The sequence below is a fragment of the Populus nigra genome, chromosome 10 (genome assembly GCF_951802175.1).
Source record: "Populus nigra chromosome 10, ddPopNigr1.1, whole genome shotgun sequence".
NCBI lineage: Eukaryota > Viridiplantae > Streptophyta > Magnoliopsida > Malpighiales > Salicaceae > Populus > Populus nigra.
In genome coordinates, this window is record NC_084861.1 from 2,206,889 (window position 1) to 2,217,815 (window position 10,927).

The 10,927-nt window shown below is 33.3% G+C and overlaps 1 protein-coding gene across 1 annotated transcript; it reads left to right on the plus strand.

Annotated features, from left to right (window-relative positions):
* The first annotated feature begins 4,312 nt into the window (after window positions 1–4,312).
* LOC133705708 (endo-1,3;1,4-beta-D-glucanase-like) lies at window positions 4,313–7,647 on the plus strand. The gene is made up of 7 exons (XM_062131064.1): window positions 4,313–4,554; window positions 4,699–4,720; window positions 5,397–5,523; window positions 5,833–5,923; window positions 6,074–6,166; window positions 6,595–6,695; window positions 7,392–7,647. Exons 1-7 carry the CDS (start codon window positions 4,407–4,409, stop codon window positions 7,530–7,532), a joined length of 723 nt encoding a protein of 240 aa, XP_061987048.1. The 5' UTR covers window positions 4,313–4,406; the 3' UTR covers window positions 7,533–7,647.
* Window positions 7,648–10,927: the final 3,280 nt, after the last annotated feature.

The window sequence follows — 10,927 nt, forward strand, 5'->3', positions numbered from 1 at the left end:
TTAATTTTAACCTAAGAATTTATTTTGTTTATTTGGGCTTATAAAAGCTGAGAGAAACATGCTAGAAAACAACAAATGATATAGAAAGTTGTTCGTTGATCATATTTTTGGTAACAAAAATATCAATTTTAATACCAACGAGTTTTATTTGATGATAGGATGTTTATTGAGGTGTTTTTAGGTTTTTATATTGCTAGAAAAAGTAGACCATACTTAAAAGAGATTTTTTTTTATTTTTTTTTATGTTTTTAAATCGTTTAACAAGAGCTTTGAATTAAGAAATTGATTCACTAACACGATAAATATGATTATTAAATAAAAATAAATTAAAAAATTAATTTTTTTAATCTAAAAATCTTAGTTTGAATTTTTAACCGCCTCTCAAATGGCCTAAAATTAACTAGACATACTACGACTACACATCATCAATTTTTTTTTTTTTTCAAGGGATAAACTACGGGTGAATTGCCTCTTTTACCGGAAAACAAAAGGCACAAAGCCTAGCCTCTGTATATTTGGGCATGTTATGCAATATGCATATCTTTTTTTTTTTTTTTTTATATATATATATATATATATATATATATATATATATATATATATATAACTTTTAAATAGATTAAAAATACCATTTTCTGTGGAAACTTTTTTTTTATAATCCTTCGTGATTTGTATTTTTTTTCTTCATAAATTCTGTTTGTTTTGGCTTTTATGCAGAAATTTTGTTTATCAGTTTAATTGATTTATTTATTTAAATACATTCATCAACTGTTCTATACACAATTTAAAAAAAATTGAAGTTATAAAAAGCATTGACAATGCTCATAACTTCTTTATTTTGCATTAAAAAACTAATTTTCTAAGACCTGTAATAGAGCACGAGTAAAGTTGTGAGTTATTCACCAGCCCATAAAATTACCTTTGCTAAACCCATTTTTTCTGATTTTTGAAATTTCTCTAGTGTTTTTACAGTAATCAAGGACTTTGGGGTTTTTTCGAAAAAATTCGAAATTCATCTTTATTTTTTAAACATTAATTTTTGTTTTCATAGCAAAGAGCATTTTTTCTGACTTTATCTCATAATTGATATACATATTTGTACTTATTAATTATTTATATTTTTTTAGTTTGACTTGTTTTTAGTTTGACTTGAGAATGATCTTTGGTAGTAATAAATTATTTATTCATATAATTTTTATTTTGTTGTATATAGATGCTGGACCATCACATACAGCAGGACATAGCTAATTAGTTTATGATAATTAGTAGTGTTAGGTATTTTTTATACTAGTATATTTCTAGGTGTATTAATTAGAATTCCTTAGTTATCTTGTAAATAATCCTTTTTGTAACTCTTAGTAAGTCTTGTGTGATATTTTCAATTTTCTTATCACATATGAGTATCCTTTTTTTTTTTCTAGACTTCAATTGATGATATGTGTACTACTTTTATATTGTTTTTGTTCATAAGATATATATGATGAATAAATGAATTGTATGATGTGTTAAGTGATGATGATAGAAGTAAGTTCAGGATGGTTTGGACTAACCTAAATTAAAAAGCATAAGCTAACGTATAGGATTTTTTTTTTTTTGCCTTAGGAGTTGTAAGATCTAAATTAATAAAATATATTTTGAATAGTATAAATATGACTTTTTATAATGTATACTCCAATGAGAAAATGCCATATAAAAAGTTAATTGTATTAAAGTGCAGGAAATAAGTGTTTTATTTTTTCTTCAATGAGTTTGATATTATTTTTTTTACATGGCTGAATTTAATTGGTTTATTTTTTTATGGGAGAAATAAGGTCCTATCTTTTTTAATTAAGCATGTGACAAGTTTCCTACTGTTCCTAACACAGTGATGCTTGAGAGATTTTTTGGCTTAAAATTCTGTTTTCAAGCCATTTTCATTATAAAAAAAAAACATCTCTAGAATATAGTAATAACCAATATAAACCATATTAAAACCCCAAAATTACTAAAAAAATTGAAAACTAAATGAATCTCAAAAATCAAAATTGAATATGTTTTACCATTCCTAACATTTTTAGAGGAAAAAACTATCATTATTAAACTTCTTTTGTTAAATGAAATTCTTTAACACCAAGTTTGGCCTTTTGGTTGTCAAATTCATGACTGTTGTACCCTCTTCGTGGGGCACGACGTCACGGTAATACTTTCCAAGCAGTGTTCTAGAAGGGTCTTTGGTTGATTAAGGGAGTCGTTACCTAGTATTATAGTTATTAGAAACCCCAACTGATCTTTCAGAGATTCTAGACAAGTGATTGGTTGTGTAAAGAGAATATATTAGCACTCTTAATAGGTCATACCTAAGGTAGGCTACATCATTTTTATTTTTTTTTGCTATGGTCTGATGATGTTTCCATTTCTACTAGTTTATAATGACGAGTTTGTTAAGATGAACAAACCCTAGCTTTCTAGGTCAAGAACTTGATCCAGAATGGTGAAATATCCTCAATTATCTTTGAGGCTTATTTAAGGTAAGAAAAAAGAATTTTTAGCTATTACATCATTCCAAATTATATTTCAAATAAAATTCCTTAAAGTTTTTTTTATGCTTAAATTATGAGTGAATGAGTTGTATTATTCTCAATAATATTCTGGATATTAATCCTATACAAGTTATTTTTATTCTTATATTGAAGTGAGTAATAATAAACTATTATCCCTAATAATATTTTAGATGTTAACCCCTTTTAGGTTTTTTATCCTTATATTAAAAGTGAATAATTTTTTTTTTGTCAAAAATAAGTTTCTAATATTTTTGAAATATAGGCCAACATCTTTAAGAATTTTACAAATTTGTTGTAAAATCTATGAAAAACTTTAATTATTTTAGTATTCATGTTAATGGAAGTCGGTTTAAGTAGAGGAACCAAATTACAAAATTAATTTACAGGGAGCTACATTATTTTTTTATATAAAAGTGGAAAGACTTGAGAACTTATAAAGGGGATAATAATAATATTATTATCAGTAGGATTTTGGGCTGATAAATAATATATCATCTATTTTATTTTATTTTTTTAAAGAGATGGATGACAAGTCACCTACCCCTTACAAATCTTTTTTTCTATAAAATAAATAAGCCTAGTCACGCCGACATGGGTGGAGAGGCTTAGGCGTATGAGCTTAGTTTTGTAAAGGCCTTAGAACGTTGGGCCTTTCGAGTCAAGTCAGCATGCCTAGGCATGATCTCTTTTTCCCATTAGTTTTTCCTTGTTTTATTATTTTATTATTTTTTAATTATATATTTAGTATAAGAATTATTAAACCCAATGGAGTTTATGATTCTAGTAGCAAGTTTAACAGGTTGAGCCGCAAATCTCTTGTCAATTTAATATATTGTCGTCTATATATATATATATATATTAAAAGTGTCATGTTTATTTTATTTCAAAGTCATTTCGTTTATTTTAAATTGGTATTTGTGATATGTTTCGTGTTTGGTTTTGTATAATTAATCCATTCCGATTTACTTTTACAAGATTGTTATACTCTTAAGACCTAAGTCAGAGCAGAGGGTATATATATGATAATCAATGTTTTTTTTTTATTATATTTAAACATTAACTTTTGGATTTATAGTTATATTTTTTTCTCGATCTCAAAAAATATATTAACAATACATGCATGATTATTTTTTTGCGTTGAAAACAAATTATTCAACTTGAGTTGAATAGATGTGTTAATATGTGTTTTGTATTTATTGTTATAGATGATTCTCAATTTATTTAATTAAATGCATTCATAAACTTTTTAATTTATGCTTTAGATTTTTTTAATAAAAAACACATTTAAAAATTACAAATTTATTTTTTTATTAAAAAATGTATAATTTGGACAACAATATAGATGAAATGCCTTAAAATGAATGGAAGTCCTTAACTAAGAATTTCTTAAAGTTTGAAACTAAAATCATACTTAAAATTGTTTATATATTTATATAATGTGTTTGAGATTGTGATATATATTATTTTTAGATTTTTTTTTTGTTTAGAAATGTATTAAAATAATATATTTTTTATTTTATAAAATTTATTCTTAACATTAACATATTAAAACAATCTAAAAAAAAATTAAAAAACTAAATTTTTTTCAAAAACAATAGTGGAAGGGTATTTTGAAAGGTTAAAAAAAAAGTATTATAAAAATAAAAAAGAAAAAGAAAAAGAAAAAGAAAAAGGAAGAAATAGAAACGTAAGAGATGACGCGAATAAATATTCAGATAATTAATATTTGAGAATGACAAGTGGAAGGTCCTATACCTCAAAAAGGCAATTACTTTATATCCATACCTTTCTTGAATCTTTGCCTTCCATCAGTCACTGATCATCATCTCTTTACTGTTCTCCGTTGCTGTGTTGAATCAAGAAAAAATGGCAGGGCCTCAGTGCTGTGCTCACCCACCAACCCTAAACCCAAGCAGTGGAGCTGGCCATGTTGAGAAAGTTGGTGGCCTTGACTCTTATGTCTCTGGCTCTCCTGACTCTAAACTTGCCATTCTTCTTGTCTCTGATGTTTATGGTAAGCTATCATTTCCCCCCAAGAAAATCTTATTTAAAGCTGCGTCAAGGTTTTTCTTTTTTCGTTTTTGTTGTTGTTTTAGGGTTTGACTTCCATTGTCTTGATTATTGTGATCTAATCCTCCATTTATGGCTTGATCTGCAGGATATGAAGCGCCGAACTTGAGGTATGGTTGATCATCCTTTTCTTTTCTATTTTTGATGTGTCAAGACCCTCTTGTTTTTAGTACCTAGAAAACACAATTTATTTGAGATGCTTAATATTTGTTTTGCAAATTCTTTTGTATGTCAATCTTGTGACTCAAAGCTAACCATGATGCTAGTTAAATTATTAAAGTTACAATGGATCTATTGAAGAAGAGAAAATATTAAATAAAACTTCGGAAAAGAAGAGGATATATTATGGATTTTCTGTGTGGTCATGATTTTCCAAGGCCATTTGGTGTCAAAACATTCCAAATACAGCTGCGCGATGCATTACTCATCTAACGTATTTGATTTGTGTTTGCATTTTCTTTTCGTTTTCTGAGTTAGTTCAATATGCATTTCTGAAAACTATAATCTGGTTAAAGATATTTAAGCATGCCCATTATCGACACCTGCTTCTGTACTTGACAATGGCTTGTTGGCTAACTAGCAAGTTTCACTACCAACTGTATTGGAAGGGGAGGTTATACTCTGCGTGGTGTGTTAAGGAAAGAAGCATTTAGCTCTTGTTGTTATATCTTTGTTTAGAATGGTGATACTGTGTTTCATTGTGTTTCTGGGTATACCTGTGTGGCGTGCTGTTTGATAATTTTGTACACTAGTGTGACCTAATGGCAGCTTCTTCATACCATGAAGGAAACTTGCAGACAAGATTGCAGCTGCTGGATTCTATGCTGTAGTTCCTGACTTCTTTTATGGAGATCCTTTTGCTCCTGACAATGCTGAGAGACCCATTCAAGTTTGGTTAAAGGATCACGGCATGGTTAGTTCTTGGAGATCCTTATGCTACATTGATTCTCTGCTATGGTTTTGTTGAACATCAATTTTCACGGGCCTTCTGTAAATTTCACACTTCAAGTTGTATGAATTCTATCTAGAATCTTTCACCTGCTTTGATGATGTCATCATTGCTTGCATGAGTTATGTGTATTCTGACTGCCTTGCTGTCATTCCAATCCTTAACAACATTTGAAATTTGAAGTGATCCACATTGGAATGCATTTTTTTTTCCTGCATTAATTGTGCACCAACTCAATTTTTTAACATCTTAGCCTGTTTCCATTTTTGACAGCATAAGGGATTTGAAGATGCAAAACCTGTGATTGAGGCTTTGAAGAGTAAAGGTGTATCTGCAATTGGGGCTGTGGGCTTTTGTTGGGGTGGTAGGACATCTTTTTCTTATGTGAAGACTGTCATGTATGCTAGAAACCACATCTTCAACTAGAAATCAATTGAATTCAGTAATCCTCTATTTTGCTTTGTATTGAGCTATGAATGGAGCTCGCTGATTTGGTATTATGATTTCTTCTCAGCCAAGGTGGTAGTTGAACTAGGAAAATCTTCTGCTTTCATCAAAGCTGCTGTTCTGTGTCATCCTTCATTTGTCACTGTAGACGACTTCAAGGGTATGGATTTCCGAGTTAAAGATTCTCAGGCTACGTGCTTCTCTCAGTTATTGTTTTGGTTGTTACAATTTGCATTTTGAAGTAGCTTCTAACAAATAACTCATTGTATTTTGTACGATATGTGTGTGTGGGTGTCCATATATGAATCATTGCAGGGTTCCCATTGTTCTGAGATTTTCTGCTATCTTTTTGCTATGAAGTCCATTTTGTACTTTATTGGATGCGATATATGTTAACTTGCATTCTATTTTTCATAACTTCAAGTAATAATTTTTTCTAACATGCTACTAGACAAAATTTTCTCCATATAATGCTGGTCCGCCTTGAAGTTGGCAGCTTGTCAAGCTACCAAGAATAAATTCTCAAGCTGATCAATTCCTATCATATGCAGCTTTTTAGCAACTCATAATGTTTGGAACCACTTGCAGAGTTTAAGGTACCTATTTCAATACTAGGAGCTGAGACAGACCATATGTCTCCACCAGCGCTCTTGAAACAGTTTGAAGAGCTTTTAGCTAGTAAATCTGAGGTAAGAAGACAATACCTTTCTCTAATATATCAAGTGCCTTTTGTAATGTTTTCCTGTGATCCTAGTTACTGGATAGTCTTTCATTAGTTTCTTTAGGCAGCAGTATGATATGTAAGACAGGCAAATGTTAACTTTGTAGCAGCATTTCAGAGCTGGTGCCCTTTCAATTATTTATTTTTCTTGTCCTATGTAGTAACATGCAAAGACATGCAAACTAGAAATTTGTAGCAAAACTGTGGAATTCCACAGGAATATCTTTATTTTTGTTTTCCTAGGTAGTAGTATGATAAGACATACAAACTAGGAATTTGTAGCAAAACTGTTGAATTCCACTGGAATTTTCTGTTTTTTTTCTCAATCTGGCTACCAAATCTCAATGTACGAGGGAAAAAATAATCTGTGTAGTTTGTGGCTCTTAAATTGTTTATCATTGATACATGTACACAATTAAATTGTTTATCGTCCCAGATGAACCTATTGCTTTCTATCCAAAATATAAGATAGTGGTGATACTAACCTAATACCATTCACATTTTTATTGCACACATAAATTGTTTTTCCTGTGGAACTGATGTATTCTTTGTTGGTTAGCATTCAGCACTTTCAATCTCTACTTTTCCATCCGTATTTGTTCTTTGTTTACTTTGGAACACCTATGACATCTACTTCTTTACATGTTGGAATGTTTCTTTACAGGTTGATAGCTTTGTGAAGATATTTCCAAAGGTTGCTCATGGATGGACAGTGAGGTACGATGTTGAAGATGAAGCTGCCGTGAAGAGTGCAGAGGAGGCCCATGGAAACTTGTTGGAGTGGTTTGCCAAATATGTCAAATGAGTAGAAACTAGAAATTTGCCCGCGTATGTTGAATTGCAGAGAAATCATGCAGTTTTATTATGCTCGCACTACGTTAAACTTGAATAAAGATGGCTCTTTGATGCTTTGTGACTTCCTTTCACGCGTTCCTTCTTTCCTTCTGTTTCTTATATTTACTTATCTTTTTTTGATATTTTGAGGACAGAGGATTTGTACGTAGAGTAGAACCTCTTTAGAGGAGGTCTGTCTACTATATGGTGGTCTTCGCCCTCGCACTGATAGATTGTACTTTAAACGGCCTGGACCGAAAAGTGTTCTGGGGCTTGGTTTTATTTGAGTAGATTAGATGAATGGAAATGGTGGGCTGGATGGCCTAGTGTTGACCTACATTAAGAGAGGACTTAAGCGAAGAACGTAGAGCGACTTAAAGAGACTAGCAAAGAAAGTGAGAGTTCTGGACACAAGTGGATTTTTAGGGGGTAGATTATAGGAGGGTTGAAACTGGCTCATGGAGATGATTTGTCTGTTCCTGTTTGTCTGTATGGTGTCTGTTTCATAGCTTGTCAACACTGCTCAATGTTTAACAGGCCTGAATCCCTGAAGTTTGAAGGTAAAATCGATGCCGAAAACTGTTTGATGGTAAAATTAAAATTGTATATATAGTTGAAGGGTATTTTAAGAGATCACGATAAAAATACTGGGATAGTTAATCTTGAGAGTGAATAGTTGAATTTTATATCCACACCTTTTGATAGACCACCACGTCAATCTGAGAGGAGTTTTAAGCCAAATCCTAAATATTTAAGATGTGCAGGGGACATGCGGAATCATGGCATGCGTATGCATGCATGTAACGTGGAAAAGGGATGGACTGGGTCGTGGAGGTTAACGTGTAAAAGTGCAACAAGAAATGGTTTTTCATCGTTGCAAGTTTTACATCATTTTATTTTTGTTATGGTTGTTCTGTTTTTTTGCTTTGTTAATTCTATGTTTTACATGGGTAGAGTCCATTTATTTATGGTTAGTTTTTTATTGTAATTCGGTTTATTTGTTTGTTTGGACGGGGCTTGCTTATTTAAGTAGTCAATGCTTTCATTCAAGGATAAGAAAAATTTGCATTCAACTTGTGGTACTTTTCTCAGCTAAAGAAAAAACAAACTTTATTAGCCTTCTACACTTTGCGTTTGGGATCTATTATTGGTATTAGAGCCTGGTTTCCAAATGGAAACTAACAAAGAGCGCATTGAGCACTTGGAATATGAACTTGATATGGTTCAAGAAGGATTGTTGCGAATGGAGGAAACACTCAATCGACTTTCAACTGTGTTGATCACAAATCATGAAAATCCCAACCACGGCAACCATTCAGGCAACGATGGAGGTCGGCAGATCGTCTCTGCCAAAACAACGAAGCTACAATTCCCATGATTTCTGGGGGATGACCCAATCGAATGGTTCAACCATGTGCATTAATTTTTCGAATACCAATGCACGACAGAAGCCCAGAAGGTTTCCATGGCAGCATACCACTTAGAAGGGGAGGCTAATCAATGGTGGCAATGGATTCGTAGGATGTTTAAGGACGAAGGACACATGCTTTCATGGGAGAAATTCGAGGAAGAACTCTGGCCTCACTTCGGACCCTCGGAGTGTGAGGACTTCAACAAAGCTCTTTCCTGTATCAAATAGCTAGGAAATTTACGTGACTACCATCGCGAGTTCAAAAAGCTTGGCAACAGGGTCTAAGGATAGACTCAGAAGGTGTTGGTGGGCACATTCATAGGCGGCTTGAAGACAGAAATAGCGGATGGTATTTAGATGTTTAAGCCACGGTCACTTAAAGAGGCAATTAACTTAGCACGAATGAGGGACGACCAACTTGCATGACAAAGGAGGTTCATGCGGCCACCATCCGAATGAGCTATGTTTGCTCTTCCACAAACCACTCGTGTAGCTCCTGCTACACCTGCGGGTCCCATCAAACGTTTGTCCTGGGAAGAAATGTAGAGGAAAAGAGCACAAGGCCTATGTTTCAACTGCAATGAGCGTTTTACAGTAGACCACATATGTCAAAAGCTGCAGTTGTTACTCTTGGAGGGCCATACAGGTACCATGATGTGTGAGGACATTACAGATCAACAGATGCTAGAAGATGGCCATGAGGGAGACACAGTAGTGGTGTAGGAACCCGAACTTGAACTAGAAATAACCTTGCATGCTTTAACAGGCTGGGCAACACCGAAAACCATGCGTGTATCGGCAAAAATAGGGTCACACGAAGTAATGGTTTTAATTAACAGCGGATCGACACACAACTTCATCAGCAATCGCTTAGCAAGTATGCTCAGGTTGCCAGTCATACCAACTAAATCATTCAATGTCCGAGTGGCTAAAGAGGAAGGATTAACATGTCAGGGGCGTTACGATAAGGTGCATATAGAGTTACAAGGCACCGAATTTTACCTCACCCTTTTCTCTTTGCCCTTAACAGGTATTGATCTTGTCCTGAGAGTTCAATGGCTTGAAATGCTGGGATCTGTGGTTTATAACTGGAAACAGTTGACCGTGGATTTTATTTGGGAAAATTAAGACCGTAGGCTACAAGGGGTGGATGTGCAAACCATTCAAGCAGCTTCACCAATAGAAATAACGAAGGAGTTTCGCCATGGACATGCGCTCTTTGCTGCGTGTTTCCAATTAACCAGGGAAACCGCATCACTTGAATTACCAACTAAAGATGACAAGCAGAATATGCACTGTTTGTTGAAGGAATATGCAGACGTGTTTCAAAAGCCATGAAGATTACCAGTTGCACGTGAGGTGGATTATTGTATCACGCTAAAAGAGGGAACTGAACCTATTAATGTACACCCGTACAGGTATGCCCACTTCCAAAAAACTGAAATCGAGAAACAGGTCCAGGAAATGCTAGATTCGGGACTCATCCGTCCTAGCACTAGCCCATTCTTATCGCCGATGCTACTGGTAAAGAAGAAAGATGACAATTGGCAATTTTGAACAGATTACCGTTCACTCAATGTCGATACTATCAAAGATCATTTTCCCATTCCGATAGTTGATGATATGTTAGAAGAATTACATGGTGCCACTTACTTCACCAAATTAGATTTGAGAGCCGGTTATCATCAAGTAAGAGTAAACCCTTCTGATGGTAATAAAACTGCTTTTCGTACTCATAACGGTCATTACAAATATCTCGTAATGCCTTTTGGCCTATGTAACGCACCCTCGACATTCCAAGTCATCATGAACTTAATATTTTGGCCTTACCTTCAAAATTTTATTTTGGTCTTTTTGATGATATTTTGGTTTATAGTCCTACTTGGAATGAACATCTGTTACATGTTAGACAAACGTTGGAAACTTTGCGACAACACTAATTCTTTGCCAAAACC

What these genes read in the sequence shown, in the direction of transcription:
- LOC133705708 (XM_062131064.1), top strand. Translation starts at nt 4,407, where the DNA reads ATGGCAGGGCCTCAGTGCTGTGCTCACCCACCAACCCTAAACCCAAGC. An exon ending in GGTTAAAGGATCACGGCATG is followed by an intron (nt 5,524 to 5,832) that starts GTTAGTTCTTGG and finishes CATTTTTGACAG; the next exon opens with CATAAGGGATTTGAAGATGC. An exon ending in TTTTAGCTAGTAAATCTGAG is followed by an intron (nt 6,696 to 7,391) that starts GTAAGAAGACAA and finishes GTTTCTTTACAG; the next exon opens with GTTGATAGCTTTGTGAAGAT.